This window comes from Molossus molossus, unplaced genomic scaffold (assembly GCF_014108415.1).
Source record: "Molossus molossus isolate mMolMol1 unplaced genomic scaffold, mMolMol1.p scaffold_m16_p_9, whole genome shotgun sequence".
In the NCBI taxonomy this organism is placed as follows: Eukaryota; Metazoa; Chordata; class Mammalia; order Chiroptera; family Molossidae; genus Molossus; species Molossus molossus.
Window position 1 is genome coordinate 90,561,656 of NW_023425403.1, and position 24,246 is coordinate 90,585,901.

Here is a 24,246-nt window from a genome sequence, read left to right on the forward strand (position 1 = left end):
GATTACCTTTTCCAATGTGAGTGGGCCTCATCCAATTCTTTGAAGCCTGAGATAGAAAACAGGTTCAGTAAGGAGTAATTCACTCTCTCCACCTAACTGTCTTCAAGCTGGAACATTGATCTTCTCCTGCCTTTGGATTAGGACTCGAACTGGAATTTACACCTTTGGTTCTCCTGTTTCTCAGGCCTTTAGACTCTGACTGGAAGTAAACCATAAAGTCTCCTGAGTCTCCAACTTGTCAGCTGTAGATATTAGGACATCTCAACCTCCATCATTGTGTGAGCCAATTCCTTTTTATTATTATTATTATCATTATCATTATTATTATTTTTAATCCTCACCAGAAGATATGTTTTTATTGCTTTTTAGAGAGAGAGAGAGGAAGAAAGGGAGAGAGAGAGAGAGAGAGGGGGAGAGAGAGAGAGAGAGAGAGAGAGAGAAATACCAATGTGAGAGAGAAACATCAATTGGCTGCCTCCCGTATGTTCCCTGACCAGAATCAAACCAACAACCTTTTGGTGCTCTGATGGTGCTCCAACCAACCGAGCTACCTGGCCAGGGCATGAGCCCATTTCTTAAACTCAATCTCCCTCTCTCTCCCTCCTCTTCCCCTTCTCCTGCCTCTCCCCTCTCTTACCTGCTCTCCTCCCCCCCATACAGATTTTGGTATGGAGAGTGGTTCTAGAATGTTAAGGATGAATTTTCTGAATTAATTCTGGGGTCCTGTAATTGCTCTCTAATATGATTAAATATTCTAATGACTGTTTCCAGTAATAAAGAGAACACTGAAAGTCCATGATGTGAATGGACAGTAGCAATCCATGAAATATCTGCATTGGATACACCTAATCAACCACTTTTAAGAAGCAAGGATCTGAGTGACTGTGTATGTGATACTTTTGAACATTTTTAAAAAGTTAACTAATATAATTAGATTGCTGGTTGCTTCTAATGTTGCTGGACAAAGTACAAAGTGATGAAAGAAAAGGATGAGTTCAGGGATTTGAATTCCCAGCTCAAGCACTGCACAAATGACCTAAAAACTTCAATGTGTGCCCTGAAAGAAACCCTTGTCTCCTGTAGCCTCAGGGCTGAAATTGCTAAAAATCAAACATAAACTCTTATTCTGTAGCTGGCTGAATTACAACACAAGTTGAACTCCCGGCCTCATAGGGTGTCTGCTGTTAAAGTGAGAGCAGTGATTAGGAAAGAACGGGATCCTGTAAATTGGAATAGGGAAGACTCTATAAAGCTGGGCACACTGAGCTCCTAAATTTGGATGACACTTCTTGGTCAGTGGAAGTGGCCTCCCCCAGTAGAACCAGCCTCCCCACCTTCACGGGTAGCAACCCTTCCACCTCCTACACCTCTTGTGGGGAATTAACTCTACTTGTCTGAGAAAAATAATGGCTTCCCCTAGGGCTGTTGCCTCCCATGATAATGCTAATTCTCCTCAGGACCCACAACTCACCACTGTCTTTGCTTCTAGACCTATAAGTAGACTCAAATTCCAGCAGGCCCGAAGAAGTGACATAGAAAGTGCAACCTATGAGGAGGCGTGCTATACGCCAAAAGAACTACTTAAGTTTTATAATTTATATGAGCAGAAATCCAGGGAACATGTGTGAAAATGGATATGAAGAGTGTGGGATCATGGTGGAAGAAACATGAAGTTGGATCAGGCTGAAATGATCAATGTCTGGCATGTTATAGGTCCTCAGAAAGGTTTGGCTGCAATATCTGTTACACTGTCAGTCTCCAGAGTAAATCTGTGAATCTGGTTCAAAGAGCCCATGTCCTCTTTTACTCCTCCAGCTCATAAGTATCCCTTCTTAAGTAGGAAGAGGGTTTGAAAAGCACAGATAGGAGGAGTTTGTTCTTTATTCAACAGTGAGTGAGAACAAAGTACTCAATAAATTGTTCAACTTTTTTCTTATTTTCTATATAATCACTTTTTAGTATTCATCTTTCATTCTCTAGCCATATTTTATTCTGTAGTTATTTGTCTTCCCCCAATCCCAGTAAACACACACACACACACACACACACACACACACACACACCCATGGCCCATAGATCAAGGCCAAGGTCCTAATCCTTTACTCTAAAGTCCGTTACCAGGGTGCTTAAAACTAGTTTAATGTCCTTCTCTTATAGTCTCATATTTAAGTTTATTCCTTGTATTTGATCAAAGCTTAAAACAGCTCTTTGCCCACTTGTCCTTTCTGTTTTAAAGCCCTTTCCCAAGCTGTGACACAAGAATGCAAACTTTATTTTCAACACATGCATGGTCTTCTATCTTTCTGTTAGTTTTCCCAGCTGATCTGAGAGAACTAATGGTTTTTCCTGGCCCTTTGCTCACAGACATGGAATTTCTTCAATTTTGAGCATGGATCGGATGCATGATTCAATACATTACTTGCCATTCGTACAACATCTTACTGTTTGTTTTTCTTCAGCAAATGTTCATCGGCCAAAGCCTGTTGAAATTCATCAATAGCACTGTGCTAGATATAAAATAGCACTGTGCTAGATATAAAATTTGTAAATATAAAATAAATAAAACATTATTTCAGCCTAGGAGGAACTCAAGCCTAGAAAGCAAAGGCAGCATGTAAACATGTATATTATAATGTGATACAAAGCAAAACAAACTTCTTCTGGGGGGAGTGGATAAATGGTGTCAGAGGATGTGATATTTCTATCAGTCTTGAAACCTAAGTAGTAGTTTGCCAATCAGAGGACAGAGGTGAGAGTGAGGGTTAGATCAGACTAGAGTATGAGTGAAGAAGGTCCAGTGTGAACAGGCTCTGAAAAAATTGAGGAAGATACTGACATGTTTGGGGAGATCTGATGGGTTCAGTGTAGTTGGTTGTGTTGGTAGGAGGGGCAGGGATCAAACTGAAAGGGCCTGTGTAGAGAGGACTGAATTTTATTCTAGAGACAAGAGAGAGGAAACTGCTTAAGCAGGGGAGTTTAACAATCAGGCTTGTCTCTTACACGTCTGTTGTCACTAACCTGGTTAGTTACATGAACTTCGGTTTTTGGAGCCTGAAAGGGGTGTGTTCTGCTTGCTTAATCAGAAGTGCTCAGGGTATCCTCTCGGTTGAGACACTGCTTTTTTTCCAGGTCTAGAGAGAGCATGTTTTCAGTGTACTCGGGCCACTTAGTGTGACGCCAGTGTCCACTTGTGCTAATTCACCTCCTCTGTGTATGACTACAACACTGTCCTCCAAATGCCGTCTCTCCTTGGCCAGGGTTCGACATATACTGACAGCCTTTGTCTCTTTGAGCTCTCTGTTTCTGTTTTAAGATTTTCTTTGTTCAGTTCTGTTGACAGTCTTTAGACACGGCCACCATCAGTAGCCACACCCCAGCAAAACGTTGCCGATGCAGAAGTTTGTCTGCACCAGCACGCCGTACTGACGGTAGCAGTGCGCAGGCGCGGTTCCCGGCTTCCGCGGCGTGTTCCTCTTTCCCGGGGTTCCCAGCTTCCTGGCAGGTGGGCGGCGGCACCTCGCGGTCGGCCTCCCCCCGGCTTGCTCTGTGCTCGGGACGCTCGCCCCGCTGCGCCCAGCTCCCGGAGCCGCTGCTGGCCGCACGCCCGGCCGGCGCAGACCATGGCCGAGCGCGGGGACCTGGACCTGACCGGCGCCAAGCAGAACACCGGCGTGTGGCTGGTCAAGGTAATGTCGCGCGGCGCTCGCTTGCGCTCCTGGTGTGAGTAGTTGAAGTTACTTGAGACCACCCCACTTGTCACACCTTTTAAAGTTCTTTACAGTCGTCTTCGTGTACCTTGAGAGGCACGATCCATTGTTATGTTCGTTTGCACACGAGACAGTTCGTTTAGGGAACCACAGTGTCAGCCCGAGACGCAACCTGCCCGGAATGGATTTCCATTCCCCATGACCTGGTTTTTGGGGGCCCTGTCTTGGTGTCCCGATTTGAGATGCGTTTTACCCCAGACTGAAGAATTTTTGCATCTTCTCTTGGTGAAACTGATTTTAGTCATGAGCCTGTAAAGGCAGTTGAGTGTCTGCTCCCCGAGCAGTTTCTCGTCCAGAGAGAACTGATCTCTGTGTACCCTTAGGTGTTCTCTCGGGGGGATGGCCCTCACTGGAGTTCTCGGGAGCTGAGAAAGCTCTGGGCTCAGGCGGAAGAGGCCATTGGACAAGAGTATTTTTTAGAGCACGACTGGGTCTCCTGAAACAGACCGTCAAAAAAAAAGTGTTTTGTAAAGACAGCAGTCATGGTTAGCCCTCTACTTTTACATATCGGTGAGTGTTGTTTCTTAAGAGAGTTTCATGAGATTCATGTTTGTTCAGAATGTGATCATGAGTCTTTGAACCTCAAGTAAAATAGTTTGTTAAACTTTAAAAAAAATCTTACCACATGGCTGGGTTGTCAAATAAATCTGAGAGGCCCTTTCTGTCCATCTCTCTCAAATAGTTCCCGTATTGTTTTGTTTTGATCCTAACCTAAGGACATTTTTTTCCCCTGCATTTATCTTCAGATAGAGCGGGAGGGAGAGAGGGAGGAAGAGAGAGAGCGAGAAACATTGATGTGAGAGAGACACATCGACTGGTTGCCACCTGTACAACCCAACCAGGGCCAGGGACAAACTGCAGCCGAGGTATGTGCCCTTAGGGGGAACCGAACCCAGGTCTCTCTGGTCCGCAGGCCGATGCTCTAACCACTGAGAAAACCGGCCAGGGCAAATAGTTCCCTTATGATCATTCACTAGCATGTCAAATCTGTGTTACATTATTCTTCAAAGCACTTTTCCCAGTCGAAGTGATTCTGTGTTCATGTGTTCATTGTTGGTTACCTCCCTCTCCCCAGCGCTTGCACACGTATACACACACACACACACACACACACAGTCACATTCCATGAGCATAGGAACCTTGCCTGTCAAACCCAGAATTGTGTTTGGCACATGGTAATTGCTCAGCACATATGTGATGAATGAATGAATGATGTCTTTCAACCCTAGCCTTAGTTTCTGGCACTCATTTGACTAACCACAGCTATATCAATATGACTTAAAACAACGGAGTAAATGAACATTACTCTCTCTTGCATGCTAAATGGAGCAGAAACATTAGGAAGGAGATCTCCCTTGCAGACTGAAAGGGCTTGAAAAAAATAGTAGAGCTTAAGATGATACATTTGTGCTTGGAGCACAGTAAATGCTCAGTAAATGTTGTTTACCTTACCAGATTTAGATGGGTGGACAGAGGCATAGCGAAATATACCATGGAGAGTGGAACAGAAATGCAACACTGAAATGCATATTTAACACAGTGGGTCCTGGAAAACAGAGAATATTATACCTAGAACAGAGGAGCTGTGTTAAAAAAAGGTTGGCACCATATATTCATATTGTGAAATGGGAATATCTTTAGTCTATAGGAAGTGAGGAACCTTTTGGAGGGTTTTCAGTAAGGCAGGGATGCAAATGATTCAGAAAAAAAATTAAGCTAGAGGGGAAATAAGCAGAGACAAAATTATAAAATTTTCACAGGATCATAGATAGGTGACAATGAGGTCTGAGGAGTTAGGGAAACTTTTTCAGTAACTTGTCAGGATTTAGTGATTGACAACTGAGAATGTGAAAGAATGTAATGAATCTAAAATGAAGAAGTTAAATTAGTGATCTCATATAGAGATCACATTTTATCCTTTTGAATACATTTTATCTCTTTAAAAAGAACTCAAGACAATGATTTGTTCTTGTTTTATAAATGTTGTAATGTTTAATTATTTATTGTTTGTATTATCATTGTTTCCTCATATCAGCTTGGCATTCAGTGTTTCTATTTCTAATCTTATGTATCAAAGAAAATACATAACAGGTTTGCAAATCTTTCCAAGGTGTGAAAGGACTTTCTTGTTTGTTCTTGTCCTCTTTCAACCTTATTTCTGACAGAGGACAAGAATGGCTAGCAAACACTTTTTCTTCTAAAGTCCATTCTTGTTCTCCCTTTATTTGACAACTTTTATTTCTGCTCTAGTTAAAGAAGTTCCAATAAGCAGTGGGGTTTGATTTGAACACCTGTCAGTTTGTACTTGTTTCATTTGCACTGGGGTTAACATCCAGTGTGATTTTCATGCCCATATCTTGAGCATACTTGGATTTTCATCTCTGAATTATAGGAATAAATTATGCGAGTGAATCACATTGTAATCCTGAATTTCAGCTTCCTTTGTGTAATATTAAAATATAACATTTGCTTAGAAAGTGTATCTTTATTCTTATCCAGTAAGAACTTGTGAACAGAACCACATACCAATTTCAAGTCTTTTCTCTATACCAGCGATTTTCAACTGGTGTGCTGCAGTAATTTTTAAAACATGCAATACCTGACTAGTCATGGGCACTGACCTCTTTTTCCTTAGATTGACAAATACAAAAATGACAACAGCCAGTTAAGCAGTAGCCGTCTGGTGTGAATGCCCTGTCTTGAACTATAAATATATAGGTCATGTAATAGAGTTGCTTCTTATTAGTCATGTCACATAATAATTTGCATCTTATTGGTTAATTCTTGGTATGAGAAATTCTTATATACAAGTATAGGCACCTGATTTTTTAAAAAGTCAGTTTGGAGTTTGGGGAGGGTAAATCAGTCAAAATTATACTTTTTTTTTTTTGGCCAGGTTGGCAAAAAATATATTTTTTGGTGTGCCTCAAGATTTTCAGTGATTTTTAGTGCCATGAGATGAAAATGGTTGAAAATTGCTGCTCTATGCACATTAATATTTCTCATTATAAATAACACCTGAGTTCTGATATTTCAGGATAATTTATTGCAAAGTTTATGGGCCATCTTGTACATATTTTATTAGTTCCATCACTAAACAGGTATAGAACAGGATAAATACAGTAAGAGCTATACATATAAGCTCTCTAAGAGTTTTAAGCAGGGGAAGAATTGTTTGGCTGGGAACAGGGAAGACTTCACGGGGAAAGTAATAGCCTGTGGAGTTGATTAGTTAGAAGAAACTTTCCAGCAGGGCTGGGCAGAACTAGAGTTATTCAGCAAAAGGCAAATATGGTATAAGACTGTGTGTGGTATAAGAATTTCCAGTACTTTGTACTGTTCTGGCCTAATAAAATGCCATTTCAGGGTTTCGAATATATTAAATATAGAAGAGAACAGTGATCCAAACAAGTTTTGATAGGTAATAGACATGATTGGATTTAACTTCATAATAAATATCACCTGCCAAAACATGTAAGTAGTCACAATTTTTAGCTCGTCTGGAAGCTAGTTGCTTGAAGTTTGCATTACCCTGTTCCTCAGTCTATGCCATTGTTAGGTTACCAACTGTTAACACCACTACTACATAGCCTATAGCAAATCATGATTTAAAATGTTGGATGAGAGCTCTGGCCGGTTTGGTTCAGCAGTTAGAGTGTCGGCCTGCAGTCCAGAGAGGCCCGGGTTTGGTTCCCGCTAAGGGCACGTACCTTGGTTGCAGTTTGTCCCCGGCCCTGGTTGGGTTGTGTGAGAGGCAGCCACTCGATGTGTCCCTTTCACATCGATGTTTCTTTCTCTCTCCCTCCCACTCTGAACAAAAAGTGGAAAAATGTCTTCGGGTGAGGTTAAATAAATAATAAATAATAAGTAAGTAAATAAATAAATAAATAAATTGTTGGATGAGACTTCTACCAAGATGGCAGCATAAGTTATAAACACGGTACTCACCTCCTCTCACAACCATATCAAACTTACAACTAAACTACAGAGCAACCATCATTCAGAACTGCCTGAAATTGAGCTGAATGGAAGTCCTACAACTACAGAATTAAAGAAAAGCCACATTGAGACTGGTAGGAGGAGTCGCAGGTTCGAATCCAGTCAAGGGCATGTACATCAGTTTCGGTTCAGTCCCTGGCCCAGGTCAGGTCATGCGGGAGGCAACCAATCCATGTGTCTTTCTCACATTGATGTCTCTCTCTCTCTGCCCCTCCTCTTCTCCCCCATCCCTCTCTTCCTCTTCCTCCCTCCTACTCTGTCTGAAAATAAATGGAATAGCCTTGTGTGAGGATTTAAAAAAAAAATTAAGAGGGATATCTCAGCTGCAGAGGTCTCCCCTGAGGATGAGGGGTCCCAGCCCAGGTTCCAGTGTCAAGAAGAGAAGTCCTCATAACTTCTGGCTGTAAAAACCAGTGGGGATTGAGGCTGAGGGAGACTGAGGCTTCTGGAGTCCCAGGCAGTTTCTCTTAAAGGGCCTGCTCATGGCTGTACTTGGACTCCCTCTGAGTTTCAGTTTGGGGGCAGTATCTTGAAAGGCACCAGAGACATACAGGGAGGAACTGAATTGTTTGGCATAAGGGCAAGAGCTGGAGGGGCAGCTTTCTTCCAGACAGAAGTGCTGGCAGAAGCCATTGTTTCTTTGATGATCCCTACCCCCAACAGAGCCAGCAGATGGGCGCCATATCTGAGACTTCATCAACATGGCTCACACTGTTGGCTCCACTCTCATTATTTCCTGAGGCCCTGCCCCACCCAACTTTAAGCCCACCCAGTCTGTTTCCAGTGGCTTTTCCATACAAGTGGCCTGTCTTGGCTCATGCTTCAGATTTTCCTAAAATCTCTTAAGCAACATCTGGCCTCAGTGAACCCTATACCTCTCAGTAAATGGCTCCAGGAAGAACACAGGCAGTGGCTGACCTTGGCCCGCATCTCCTGGGAGGCCCCAGAGCCAGTGTACCCAGTGGACAGCTTCAGACCATGTTGAAGCACCACTGCCACCCAACCACCTCCCCAAGCAACATACTCAAGGGGTGGATTCAGTAGACACCAGAGCCCTGCTGAAGTATGTCCTGCTCTCTGTGGTGGACCCCTGCAGAGCTGATCCTCCATGGTGGTTGGAGGTTAGTGGTCAGTTGTCACAGCCAGTTCTTAACAGCTGATTGGCCTGGGTAAATCCCTCCCATTGATGCAATCAAAGCTCAACTGCAACAGAACAGTATAAAGGCCACGCAGGGGGTGCACCTTGAGTGCCCAGCTTGGGTGATCAGGGAGGCTATGCCACTGGACCCCACAGAACACCTACTATTATGGGCCACTCTGTCAAGCCTGGGAGATGTAGTAGATGTACTTAATACACAGAAACAAACACAGGGAGGCTGGCCAAAGAGACAAAGAAACATGACCCAAATGAAAGAATAGAACAAAACTCCAGAAAAAGAACTAAACGAAATGGAGATAAGCAATCTACTAGATGTAGAGTTCAAACATTGGTTATAGGATGTTTATTGAACTTAGTGAGAACTTTAGCAGTGTAAACATAATAGTCAGAAATGAAGGATACACTAAAATAAAGAATAATTTATAAGAAATCAACAGTAGAGTAGATGAAACTGAGAGTCAAATCAGCGATTCGGAATATAAGGAAGAAAAAACCACTCAACAGCAAAAGGAAAAAAGAATGCAGAAAAATGAAGATCGTGTAAGGAGCCTCTGGGATAACTTCAGGCATATCAACATTTGCAGGAGAAGAGAGAGAGCAAGAAATAGAAAAGCTATTTAAAAAAATAATGACAGAAAACCTCCCTAAATTGGTGAAGGAAATAGACATACAAGTCCAGGAAGCACAGAGTGCCATACAAAGAGACCCATACTGAGACATATCATAATTAAAATGTCAAAGATTAAAGACAAAGAGAGAATCTTAAAAGCAGTGACAGAAAAGCAGTTAGTTACCTACAAGGGAGCTCCCATAAACTGTCAGCTGATTTCTCAACAGAAACTTTGCAGGCCAGAAGGATGTGGCAAGAAATATTCAGCCCTGGCTGGTTTGGCTCAGCAGTTAGAGCATCAGCCCATGGACCAGAGAGACCCGAGTTCATTCCTGCTAAGGGCGCGTATCTGGGTTGCAGTTTGTTCCCGGCCCTGGTTGGGGTCGTTTGGGTGGCAGCCAGTCGATGTATCTCTCTCACATTGATGTTTCTCTCTCTTTCTCTCTACTGCTCTATCTGAAGATAAATGCAAAAAAAGTCCTCAGGTGAGGATAAAACAAAATAAATATTCAAAGTGATGAAAAGCAAGGATCTACAACCAAGAATACTCTAGCCAGCAAAACTATCATTTAGAATAGCTTCCCAGAGAAGAAAAAGCTGAAAGAGTTCATCACCAAACCAGTATTATATGAAATGTTAAAGGGTCTTCTATAAGAAGAAGATAAAAAATATGAACAATAAAATGGCAACAAGTGCATATCTATAAACAATTGAATCTAAAAAATTAGTAATAAACGAACAAGCAGAACAGAAACAGACTCTTAGATATAGAAAATGTTTTGACAGTTGCCTGATTGGGGGCCAAGGATGGGCAAAAAAGGTTAAGGGATTAAGAAGTACAAATTGGTTGTTACAGAATAGTCATGGGGATGTCAAGTACAGCATAGGGAATGTAATCAATAATCTAATAACTGTGTATGGTGTCAGATTTATTGGGATGATCACTTGTTATATAATGTCTAATCAGGAGTGATTAGACATTGTACCTGAAGCTAATATAATGTATGTCAACTGTAATTTTTTTTAAATGGGGGGGGGGGGGGGCGAGAAAAAAAGAAAACACCTGTTCACCCCCTACCCCACCCCAAGAAAAAATGTTGGATGATGTTTAAAACTATTTTAGCATAGTTCTGTTGTTTGGCTTCTGGAAAAATCACCTTCTCTAGTTATGGTTAGTTGGAGTATAAAGTACATGATGGGGAAAAGGAGGAGATAAAGCTGGCAAGGTTATTAGGAGTGGTGGGGTTTTTGTAAGTAATGAATATCATACTGGGACCTGAGTTATAAGAAATGCTTCTCTTTTTTGGGAATGGACAGTGGAAGTATTGACAAGAACTGCAGAAGGTCTAACCAACAACTTTTTAGCCAGCAAAAAGATGTGTTTCTGGCCCAATTAACCTTCCTCTTAAAAGCATTTTGACTAGTATTTGTTGGAGGAGAGAATTAGGACAGGAGGGATGGACAGCATCCCCTGTGAATATTATGTACTTTGTCAGCAACTTAGTGTCACCAAGCTCAGCTTTTGTTATTTCACAAACCAGTAAGCAGTTGGACATTGGCTGCCAAAGAGAGAGCTTTATACTAGGGAGAGGTGAAACTGGGATGGGTGACACCCCATAGCCTTGAGGATAAAAAGGAACTTACATTTCTTATGCACTAAATATTTTACAAAGCACATCTGGGAAGTAGTTACTAATTATATTTTTTAGATGGTAAAATTAAGGCTTAGGGAGGTTAATTATCTTGCTCAGACCTATAACGTGATTCAGATTTAGGTCTCTTTGGATACAAAACATATACCAGGCATAGAGAATGTCTTTTTTCTCTCTTGGGTCTCTTTAATGAGTGATCTCCCTGGAGAACATAGGTAACTTCATTTCTATGAGCTTGGGTCGAATCAGCTTCATCTGTTGACTTTCAGAAAAACATGGGAGTTTCCTGTTAAAGATTGGATTCCCTGAGAAGCTGATTCTGAGATGGAGATTAACATGCAGGGGTTTATCAGGGAGTGCTGTTGGGAACACCACCTGGAAGGAAAGGGACTTAAGTAGGATTGGACAGAGGATGTGATGTAGATTCAAGGAAAGCTGAAGACAATTCCACAGGCAGCCCCCCAGCTGAGTTGGGATGAGCTATACCCTGTGTCTGCCAATCTTTGCATGTGGTTTGCCCTGAGAAGATTGCATGGTCTTGACCAAAGCGCTTCTCATCAATGGAGGCAATTCCAAAGAGGGCTAAAAGTCAAATGACCACACTCCCAGCAGGTGGGAGAAGAGGCCTTCAGTCCTAAATGGGGAAGTGGGTGTCACATCACAGTGTAGAGAGTTGTGTATAATTGACATACTGTCCTCATTTTATTCTATTCATTGCAAAGGTATAGGATTTTGGCAACCTTTTGAATTAAATAAACTGGTAGGTTTACCTGGAAACCTACAATTGTATTATAATAATGATTACAGTGTAGTATGAGTTCCAGACTTATTTTTATTAACTTCTGGAACAGAACCTTTTTTTTAAATTGGCAATTGTTTATATTAGATTCAATTTATTATACTGAATATGATTCTTAAATTTGTTTTGGTGTATGCTATGTAGTTACTTCACTTAGAACTATTTTCTTGTTTGATGGCCTAAATTAGTCTCCAGCAGTTTGATCCCACAGTCTCCAGCAGTTTGATCCCACAGTCTTCTGAGCTGGTTATGGTCAGCCCTGGCCAGGTGACTCAGTTGGTTAGAGCATCATCCCAAACACCAAAAGGTTGCAGGTTCGATTCTCGGTCAGGACACATACCTAGGTTGCAGGTTTGATCCCCATCAGGGCATGTACTAGAGTTAACCAATCGATGTTTCTCTTTCCCTTCTTCTTTCTAAAAAATCAATAAAAGCATATCTTTCGGTGAGGATTTTAAAAAAAAGAGTTCCAACGTCCACAAACATTCTTGTCTCCCCTTTATCTTAACAGCATTTCAAGGAATGAGCAATGAGGGGACAGTGGCAGGTTAGAAAATGCCACTCCACTGCTAGCATTTTCCCTTTTCCACCCGTATTTTAAGGTGGATCTTGAAATAAGTCTCCCCCTGAGAATGTGGTGAGGCTTATCAAAATTAAATTATGTATCCTAGGTATATCCAACATTACTTCATTATGTTAATATTAGCTAATATTTCTTCAATAATATGCAGACATTAAAATTACAACTCTGCTTCTACTATGTGCCAAGCTATTCTAGATTGTAGGGATACAGCAGTAAACAAAACACAAAATATTTGCCTTATGCAGACAATAGAAAGTAAACAAATACATATATAGCAGGTGATAAGTGCTCTAAAGAAAAATAAATCAAGGTAAAATGTATAAAAGTATGTGTTTTTAAAAAACGGTGAGGAAGCCCGACTGGTGTGGCTCAGTGGTTGAGCATCGACACATACACCAAGAGGTTGCCAGTTCGATTCCCATTCAGGGCACATGCCCAGGTTGTGGGCCCAATCCCCAGTGTGGGGCATGCAAGAAGCAGCCAATTAATGTTCTCTCATCATTGTTTCTATCACTTCCTCTCCCTTCCTCTCTCTCTAAAATCAGTAAACAAAAATTATTTAAAAAATAAAAATATAGCCCTGGCCGGTTTGGCTCAGCAGTTGGAGCGTCAGCCCACGGAGCAGAGAGTCCCGAGTTCAGTTCCCGCTGAGGACACATACCTCGGTTGCAGTTCATCCCTGACCCCAATTGGGGTCGTGCGGTGGCAACCAGTTGATGTGTCTCTTTTGCATCGATGTTTCTCTCTCTCTTCTTCCTCTCTCCCTCCCAGTCTGTCTGAAGATAAATGCAAAGAAATGTCCTCGGGTAAGGATGAAAAAAAAAAAAAAAAATAAAAATGGTGGGGAAGGGCTTCACTACTGATAAGGTGGATCTAAAGGAAATTAGGTGGCATGCCCTGAGATATCTGGGGGAAGAGTATTCCAGATAGAATGAACAGCAAATCAAAGGTCCTCAGATATATGGTGCTGGGAATGTTCACAGATCTGTATAGTTAGAATCAAGTGAGTGAGAGAGTAGTAGGAGATGAGACCAATGCATAGCAGGGGCTGAATCTAAGACTTTACAGGATTTTACTCTGAGTGAAATGGGAAGCCAGTAGCCATAGAGAGGCAACATGGCATGGTGATTATGGAGCTTAACTGCTTAGGTTAGAATCCTGGTTTCACCACTAATAATTGTGAGACCTTGGGCAAATAACTCTTTGGTGCCTCACTTACTTTATCTGCAAATGGAATAATAGTAGAGTTGCTATGAGGATTAAGTGAAGTAATATTTGTAAAGTGTTTAGAAAAGTACCTGGCACATAGTTAGCACTATGTAGATGTCAAATAAATCGGAAGGCTTTGAGCTGATTCATGTTTTAAGATGGTTACTGGCTGCTGTATTGAGAATAAACTGGACATGGACAAGAGTGGAAGCAAGGAAATCAGGAGGCTATTACAATAATTATACAAGAGATAATGGTGGCTTGGACTAGGATAGTAACTCTGGAATTGATGAACAAGGCCTGGAGTCCAGATATGATTTGAAGGTGTTGCTCATAGGATGTGTCAGTTGCCTGGATGTGTGGAATGTGAAGGAAAAAAGGGAACTATTCAAGATAACTCCAAGGCTTCAGACCAAGTGCCTGGAAGAGTGGAGTTGACTTTTACTGAGATATGGAAAGTTGTAGAAGGAGCAGATTTGTGAGGGAGAAATAGGGGTTCTAGTGAGGAGATTTTAAGTTTTAAATGTCAACTGACTATTCAGATGGAGAGTTTGAGTAGGCAGTTTGAAACGTAAATTGGGATTTGGGGGGAGAGTGATGATATTTAAAGCCATGAGATTGGATGAAACTTCACAGATGTGTGCTGGAGAAAAGGAGAGGCCTGAGGACTGAAACCGGAGCCCTCTGACGTTAAGATGTTAGGAGGTTGAGAATCTAGACGTGTGGAGAACAAAAAGGAAGGTCCAGAGAAGTAGGAGAAAAATAAATCAGGAGAGATTGTGGTTGACTCGAAGCCAAGTGAAGAAAGTGTTTGGAGGAGGAAACAGTTTTCAGATGTTGTTGATAGATGTGTAAGATGAAGACTAAACATTGACTTGACCATATGGAGGTCTTTGGTAACCATAGTCATCAGTTTCAGTGGAATGGTGGAGGACAGCCTATGTAGAGTATAGCAGAGTGGCAGAGGGGGAACTCTAGTCAGCTAGTGGAGACAACTGTCAAAGAGCTTTACTGTAAAGAGAGGCAGAGAGCCCTGGCCAGTTTGGCTCAGCGGTTAGAGCGTCAGCCTGTGGATCAGAAAGTCCCCGGTTCAGTTCCCACTAAGGGAATGTACCTCAGTTGCAGTTCGTTCCCAGCCTCAGTTGGGGTGTGTGGGTGGCAGCCAGTCGATGTGTCTCTCTCACATCAATATTTCTCTCTCTATCTGAAGATAAATGCAAAAATGTCCTCAGGTGAGGGGGAAAAATACGAGAGGCAGAGAAATGGGACAGTGGGTGGAAAGAATTACAGAGTCTGCCCTTACTAGCTGTGTAATCTTGAGCAGATTTACTAACTTCCCTGTGCCTCAGTTTCCTCATCTGTAATAGGATTGTAAAAGGATTAAATGGTTAATATATCTAAAACATTTAGAAGAGTACTTGTCACTTCATGTTTATCTATTGCTGTATAACGATTCCACAGACTCAGTAGCTTAAAACAACACACATTTACAGTTGTCCCTCATTTATTGTGGTTAATCCGTTCCAGACCCTAGTTGGTTGCACCTGGTGTTGAAGGATTCCTGGGGTGCTTGAATACATAGGCCGATAGTCCATACGTACAGTAATTTTAATTGTAATACAGGGGTGTATAATTGACTCAGACAGCCAAGTGCATGCTGTATCATTTTCACTGTCTCGATCAACTTTTTAATGAATATATTTGAAAAAACTGCGATAGGGTGAAGCCGCAAAAGTCATAGTGCAAAGTGGCGAGGGACAACTGTTTTATTTTTTTGTTTTTGTAGATCAGGAGTCCAGGCATGGCTTAGAGACTCTATTTCATAGTCTCTCACAGCCTGCAGCCAAGGTGTCAGCCAGGGCTGGATTCTCATCTAAAGTTGTGTTTGGGGAAGGGTTGTTTCCAAGCTTTGGTGGTTGGCAGAACAACCCTCGGGTTGTGGGACTGAGGGCCTAAATTCCTAGCTGTCTTTTGGCTGGAGCCCACCCTGAGTTTCTTGCCACAGGCGCCTCTCTATCATCGCAGCTTACATCATCAAAGCATGCAAACTTAGAAAACAGTGAGGAACAAGATTGAAGTCACCTAATCACAGAAGTAACATCTCACCACCTTTGCCATACTGTATTGAATAGAAAGAAGCAAGTCACAGGTCCTGTTCTCACTCAAGGAGATTACTCAGTGGTGTGAAAATCAGGAGGTGGGGGACATTTAGTAAGCACTCTGAGTATTAGCTGTCTTCCTCCTCCTCCTCATCATCATTTTTCTGATGGGGGAATGAGTAAGTAGAGAAGGAGATGGAGGAGAGAAAGGGTAGAATTGAAAGAAAGATGTTTAGGCAACAGGAAAGAAATTCGTGTACAAGTGGAGGGGTTGGCCATATTTTATGTATTGTTTTAAGAGCAGGGAAGCAGGGTAGAAGGCCTCAACTGTGGCTAAGTAGCGTTAGAGGTGCTCTCTCTCTCTCTCTTTTTTATCCTCACCTGAGGACATTTTCCCATTTTTTTGTTCAGATAGAGTGGGAGGGAGAGAGAAGAAGAGAGAGAGAAACATTGATGTGAAAGGGACACATCAAGTGGCTGCCACCCACATGACCCAATCAGGGCCGGAGCAAACTGCAACCGAGGTACGTGCCCTTAGCAGGAACCAAACCCGGGTCTCTCTGGACCGCAGACCAACGCTCTAGCCGGTGAGCCAAACTAGCCAGGGCATCTCTCTTTTTTTTTTTAATCCTCACTTGAGGACATGCTTAGAGAGAGGAATGAAGAGACAGAGAAAGACACACACACACCCACACATCGATGTGAGAAAAACATCAATCGATTGCCCTCTGTATGCTTTCTGACTGGGGATCAAACCCACAACCGAGGTATGTGCCCTGACCAGGAATCGAACTGACAACACTTTAGTGCACTGGATGACACTCAACCAACTGAGTCAATCTGGCTGGGCAAAGTTCTCTTTTGATTGCTGTCTTTCCTCCTTGGAAGAGGAAATCAGGCTATCAGCACAGAGGAAGGAGGAAGGAAGAGGTGTTAGAGGTTTGAGGAGTGAAGAGAACATGTGGGAGAGGGAATTGATTAGGGAGATGGAGTTAAATTGCCAGGCATCTTAAAGAGTTTACTGGAGGTTAGTAGCCATGTATTTCAAATGAGGCCATTTAACATGATTGTGAGTTTTCCTTCAGCTGTTCAGGTGCAAATGTGGAAGAGAAGAAATATAATCAAATCAAATAAAAAATAGATAAATGAAATTAGTAGTAGTACAGATTGGCCTAAATCAGGATTAAGGTTTGGCCAGGCCAATATGATGGACATAGGGGCAGTGTTGTTATTATAATGATGGACTGTGAAATGTCAGTCCTCTAAAGAGAGAAGTGAAGACAGGCCAGATAGGGGATAGTGTAAAGATGTCCGAGTCAGTGATTTGAAGTGATGGAAGAACTGAGGAGAGAGCCATGAAGTTAGGAAATGGTGGTCAGAATGGTTGCTTGACATAGATTGTGGAAGGGATACTGTTATTGAGGAAGTCTTAGGGCATCTAAATATAGGGCTCATTTGAACTGGTAACTTGAGTGAAGAAAAGACACCATCTTCCCCCTAAGAACTTTATTAGGGAATATTATAGCTTGTGATTGATTGGTAGAGTAGGATACTACCAGTAGAAGGTAGTTTTCTCTTTGCATTAGAGTAATTGACAGGAAGTTTCCCTGGAATTAAACATTAAAGACAAAGCAAGAAGCAAAAGCTAATATTAGGCAGTATTTCAAGATTGAGGCCATAGGTAATAATTTAAGGATTCAAGGTTTTATTTGATGTTGTAACAGTATTTGTGCAGATCAAATATTGCACAAATACTGCTCCCCTTTTCAGTCTGTGTGATTCTGGTGGGGTGACTAAAGCTCCCCAAAGCAAACTGCCAATGAAAGGATCTCATCTCTGGTTCAGTGAGAGGCCCCAGGAAGGACATGACCTACTCAGAGCCATGAGAGACAATCACATTTTTGCTGGGAACTTTTGAGAAGAAAGACTCTTGCTCTTCAGGAGCTACTGCAGTCACCTTGCTACACAAAAGGAAGAGTTGTCAAAGAAGTGAGTCAGCATGTAAGAGATGGTGAAAGAGGCCTGGTGACATCTCTGAGCCCTTAATCAAGCCACCTTAAAGCTACCTCTGGAGTTTTCAGTTACCTGGTCAATAAATCCTCTCTGTGTTTTAATGGATTTTCTTCTCATCCATTATCAAAAGAGACCAAATAGGTAAATGCAGTTACGATAGGGAGTTTGCCTAGTCCTCTAAGTTTGTCTGAATAAGTGGAGTGCAGTGTAGTTAAAATTTTGTTAAGATGTGAAATCTTTAGAACCCTCTTTCTTTGATCTTTTACCTTTTCTTTAGTGGTGTAAGAAAGAGGACACCAGACCAATCTGGAGTTAAGTTTTGTATCTGATACTAGCTAACTGGGTTATTTCAGTTCTCTGAGCCTCAGTTTTCTTATCGATAGAATGAGGGGAATGATGAAGCATTTGTGGGGTGATTGAAGGGTTAATTGGGATAATGGATGTCAAATTCCAGCATGGTATCTGACACTGTTGACTCCCTGCCCCCTTTTTCCTTTCCTAACGTTTAGGAAACTATCTGGCACATAGCAGTGTTTAAATAATTTTATTATAAAGAATGCATATATAAATAAACAAATGAGGGTCCCCTTTTGACCCTTTTATTCCCGAATTTTTGCTGTATTTAAAGCACTGCAATTTGTTTGGCTAATAGTCAAGTGGTTCATTTTGCAAATAAAATCTTGCGAAATAGATTTTTTTCTTTCTAGCTTTGGAAGCTCTCTCTGACTCATTTATACATTCATGTTCATATTATTATTCCAGGATTATTGTGGGAAATAATAACGACATTTGACACTCATTGAGTACTTGCTTTGTGTAAGCATTGTGCTTTATGCTGTATATATAACACCTCACTCTTCACAGTAGGATAATTATAAAGGTATGCGATGATTCTAGAGTTCAAACTACTTCTTAGAAGAAACCAGTTAAGGTACATAGGAGGATTCAACATATATTTTCTTAACCATTTTGAAAATTAAAACCCTTCTGATCGCATATATGTAATTACAGGCACAATGTAGTGTATTGGTTATATAGATTCTGGAGCCAGACTGCCAATTCTGGCTCCATCATTTGCTAGTTATATAACCTAGGCTAAATTATATAGTCCCTGGGTGCCTCAGACTGTCATCTGTAAAATTGGTGTAATCAACAGTACGTACCTCATAGAGATGTGAGGATTAAATGCATGAATGTATGGAAAGTAGTTATAATAGTGTCGGGAAAATGGTAAGTGTTATATAGTGTTATCTATTATATTTAATAATTTCTTTTATTTTAGCAGATCCTTCATATTGATCAGTTACAGTCTTATATACATAATAAAACTTAACTTTTGAAATAATCTTAAACTTAGTGGTTTCCTAAATAATACCATGTCAGAGTGTTATGCTGCTCTGAGAAGTCTTTTCTGGTACCCTTTCTCATCACTGAACTTTTATTGGACTTATTTGGGAACATAAGTTAATACTTCATTATTGTTAAGTTATTTGACCCATGTTAGTTTTGTGTCACCAACTTGATTGACTTCAGGCTCTTTGAGAACTAAACTTATTTCTTACACACACACACACACACACACACACACACACACACACATATTTTAAATACTTACCCAAGGATGCTTTTCCATTTATCTTCAGATAAAGTGGGAAGTGGGCATCAACATGAGAGAGACACATTGATTGGTTGCCTCCTGCACAACCCCGAACAGGTTCGGGGACCGAACTGCAACTAAGGTATGTGCCCTCCTTGACTGGAGTTGAACCCAAGACTCTTTGGTCCGCAGGCTGATGCTCCAACCACTGAGCAAAAACGTCCAGGGCCATTTCTTACATATCTTTGTTTTTTTAAATATGTTTTTATTGATTTCTTTAGAGAGAGAGGAAGGGAGAAAGAAATAGAAACATCAGTGTGAGAGAGACACAATGATTGGCTGCCTCCTGCATGCCCCGCACTGGGGATCGAGCCTGCAACCTGGGCATGTGCCCTGACCGGGAATCGAACCGGGACCTCTCAGTCCATGGGATGACGCTCAATCCACTGAGCCACACCGGCTGGGCCATTTCTTACATATCTTTATAGTGCAAAACACAATGAGAACTTGATATTAATGATTATTTATTACAGGCAGAAAGTTAAATGGAAGCAGTGTATCATTTTATGTTTAAAATGATTTGTTAGTATCCAAAACATAGTCTTATTAGTATTTTACTTTGTTTTAGGTTCCTAAATATTTGTCACAGCAATGGGCTAAAGCCTCTGGAAGGGGTGAAGTCGGGAAGCTGCGGATTGCCAAGTGAGTTATTTGTATATTTTTGACATTTAAAAAAGCTGTTTAAAAGTTTTTTATAAGTGCTTTTAAATGGAATTACAGTGTTTTTCAGAATTTTACCTGTAAAATGAGAAGTAATGAGCATGTCAAAGTTAGTTAAGAGATGGTTAGGTGCCCTGCAAGGAGCCGTATGTGCACATGTGTATACACAAACACACTCGTATTGCTCCCCCTACTGACAGGTGTAAATATAAAGTCAAATTTATTGGTAAAACTTACTGGCAAAAAGGAGCAGAGTATGTGGCTCTCTCAACCCTCCATCCTTTGCACATCTTGTGAGGAGGTGTGCTTAGATTGCCATAACTGGGTGTGTCAAATTAAGTGCTTCAGTAGAAGGATTTTGCCAGTGTACCCCTATTGCAAGAGGGTAGAGAACACCCGGAAAAAAATGTAACAGTGTAGTTTCCTGGTGGAGGAAGTGGCCTTGTTAGAAAGGTAATCCTTCAAAGCTCAGCCGGTGTCAGCCAGAGGCTTTGTGTTCCATTCTTACTGTCCATTCATTCTTTTTTTTTTATCCTCACCCAAGGACATTTTTTTTTTGGGCATGTATCGTCAGATAAAGCAGGAGGGAGAGAGGGAGGAAGAGAGAGAGAGAGAGAAACATCAATGTGAGAGAGACACATCGAGGGGTTGCCACTCACACAACCCCAACAGGGGCTGGGAACAAACTGCAACTGAGGTACGTGCCCTTAGTGGGATCCGAACCCGGGACTCTCCGTTCTGCGGGCCGACACTCTAACCTCTGAGCCAAACCAGCCAGGGCTGTCCATTCATTCTTAATCCAGCTCTAACCAGATTTCTATGCCTGCTACTCCATTGAAATCGTTCTTATCTGTCATCATTATCTTCCTCTTTATTAAGCTTTTGCTTCAAAACAAACCACCCCCAAATTTCGTGGTTGAGAACAAAAACCATTTTATGTGCTTATTTCTATGGGGCAGTTCTGTTTAGGGCTGACCTGACTGGTCTTCCTGGCTTGAATGGCCTCACTCATGTGTCTAGTCATTGGCTTGCTATCAGCTGGGGCAGTGGCCATCATCTCCAGCATACGCATTCACAGGATGGTGAAAGAATTCCTAGTAGCAGGAGAGGGGGAGCCCCAGTGCACAAGCACTTTGCAAGCTTGTTCTTGCGTCTTGTTTGCCAAAGTCCTGTTCAATGCAACTCCCATAGCCAAGCCCAATTTCAAGGGTGGAGCAATAGGTTACACCTCTGGGTGTGAGTTGTTGCAAAGAATCTGTGGCCTATTTTTGCAATCTGTCCTATCTACATTCTAAATCTAACAGTCAGTTAGCAGCCCTCTTAATTGACCTTTAACAGAATTTAACATAATTGATCACTTCTATACCCAATCCCTTTTTTTCACTTCACTTCTGGGACACCACTTTCTTGATTCTCCTCTTCACTCACTGTCTGTTCCTGCTCAGTCTCTATTGCTAGCTCCTTCTCATCTTCTCAATCTCTAAATGCAGTATGGCCCTAAGGCTCAGTTTTTAGTTCTTTTCTTCTCTCTCTTTGACTGACTTCCTAGATGGTCTCATCTGATTTCTTGGCATATCAGGTTGATTTAAAGATATATCTCAAGTATGGCCTCTCCCCTGATTTCCAAGACTCATATATCTGACCACCTCTTTGATGTTTCCCCTTGGATATCTCAAAAAGCATCTCAAGCTTAATAATTGTTCTTTTTCTGTTTGTTCTTTCAGGAACACTTTTCCTTTACACATCCCCATGCCTAATATTAGCTCAGTTAGGCCTTTTCTAACTATTCTTTATAAAATAGCACCCAGTACTTTATTTCTCTTATTCCCCCTTGTAGAACTTACCACCATTCTTTCAGCTTCTACAGTGTCCATCTAACATACTGTATTTATGTTTATATGTTGTTCATCTGTCCTGCTAGAGTATAAGCTCCATCCCACAACGTCAGGATTTCTGTCCTATTGACTGTTATATCTCCAGGGTCTAGAACAGTGCCTAGCATAATAGGCACTTAGTAAATTTTTATTGGTTCAATAAATAAAAACTACCGTGACAAATTTAGTAATAATAGCTATTCTTTAGTTACAAAAGAGTTAAAATATCAGAATGAGAACATCTTTTTTTCTAATTAAAAAAATTACTGATTTTAGAGAGAGAGGAAGGGAAAATGAGAGAGAGAAACATCAGTTTGTTGTTCCACTTATTTATGCACTCATTGGTTGTTTCTCATATGTACCCTAATGGGTTCAAACCCACACCGTGGCATATCAAGACAACATTCTGACCATCTGAGCCACCCAGCCAGGGCAGAATGTGAACATTTTTTTTTTTATCTTCATCCAAGGACATTTTTCCATTTTTTGTTCAGATAGAATGGGAGGGGGAGAGAGAGAGAGAAACATCGACGTAAAAGGAACACATCGAGTGGTTGCCACCCACATGACCCAACCAGGGCCGGGGACTAACTGCAACCGAGGTATATGCCCTTAGCGGGAACTGAACCCAGGTCTCTGGACTGCGGGTCAACGTTCTAACTGCTGAGCCAAACTGGCCAGGGCAGAATGTGAACATTTTTAAGGCATACATTTTTCCTGCTTTTTCTCCCTAAGTATAGAACCTAGACATCTTTTTTTAGCTTAAAATGCCCACTGTCTCTATGCAAGGGTTATACTTTTTTTGGAGGAGGGTAGAAGAGGGTGTCATTTAAAAGTTTTCTCATTAAAACCAGTCAGCTGTGGAGTTTGGATTTGGTGAACAGCCTCTGGATTTTGTTCTTTGGAAGAACATTATCCATTTTTGGATATTGCTGTGTTTTTAACAAACTTTGATACTTCATGTGTTTATACCCTTAAGTACTTTGTTCTTTATCTTACTTGCCTTTAATTTATTTATTTAAAAATAGGTTTTTATTGATTTTTTTTTCTTTTTTCTTAGAGATTGTGGATGGGCGAGAGAGAAACATTCATGAGAGGGAAACATCCATTGACTACCTCCTGCACGCCCTCTACTAGTGATCGAGCCTACAACCCGGGCATGTGTCCTGACCAGAAATCAAACCGGGACCTCTCAGTCCATGGACAATGCTCAGTCCACTGAGTCACACTGGCTGGGCAGAACTTGCCTTTGTTTAAAACATATACTTTAATTTGGGCTCATTTCCCAGTAGAGCGTGTGCAGGAGGCAGCCGATAGATGTTTTTCACATCCATGTTTCTCTCTCTCTCTTTCTCTCTCTCTCTCTCATTTTGTTCTGATAAGATGTGGATTAGAAGCAGGCATGCTTTTATATCTGAAGTTTTTTTTCTTCATTGATTTTTACAGAGAGATGAAGGGAGAGGGAGAGAGAGATAGAAACGTCGATGAGAGAGAACATTGATTGGCCACCTCCTGCATGCCCCCCACTGGGGATCAGGCTCACAACCTGGGCATGTGCCCTGATCAGGAATCGAACCAGCGACCTCTTAGTGCGTGTGTCGACACGACTACTGAGCCACACCAGCCGGGATATATCCGAAGTTCTTAAAGTTGGGTAGAGACAGGCATTATCTTCTTTGTCAAAAAATAACTACACATTTAATAGTGGAATCAGGTTTGAATTTAGGCCTTTGAGTGGTAAGAAAACTCCAGCAGGTTCTAGTTCCAGCTCTATCATTTACTTTGTACAGGTCACTTAATCTGTGTTTACACCCTTATCCCTAAAGTTTCCTGTTTTACAGGCCTTTTATGTTAATCCAGTGAGATAATATGGAAATAGTTATGATTTCTTTGTATGTTTAACTTTATATGTTTATAAAGTGAACATGTTCTTGGAAAGTTGTAGATAAATCACATTTTTTGTGAGTTCTACTTTTATTGAAAGAAAAAAGGAATGCACACTTTTTTTAAATCCTCACCCAAGGATATTTTTCCATTTATCTTCAGATAGAGAGAGAGGGAGAGAGAGAAACATTGACATGAGAGGGACACATCAACTGGTTGCCTCCTGCATGACCCCAGCCAGGGCCAGGGATGAACCACAACCAAAGTACGTGCTCTTGATT

The 24,246-nt window shown here is 41.4% G+C and overlaps 1 protein-coding gene across 4 annotated transcripts in view; it reads left to right on the forward strand.

Moving 5' to 3' along the window:
* Nucleotides 1-3,488: 3,488 nt before the first annotated feature.
* The window catches only part of GTF2F2 (general transcription factor IIF subunit 2), a 175,864-nt gene continuing 155,106 nt past the window's right edge, over nt 3,489-24,246 (forward strand). For 2 of the 4 annotated variants that reach the window (XM_036249991.1, XM_036249992.1), the window contains exons 1-2: nt 3,489-3,686; nt 20,116-20,189. In XM_036249991.1, the coding sequence (XP_036105884.1) occupies nt 3,621-3,686; nt 20,116-20,189 (140 nt within the window). In that variant the 5' untranslated portion in view covers nt 3,489-3,620. The remainder of the gene's footprint in view (nt 3,687-20,115; nt 20,190-24,246) is intronic. The other 2 variants (XM_036249993.1, XM_036249994.1) reach the window with 1 other exon arrangement.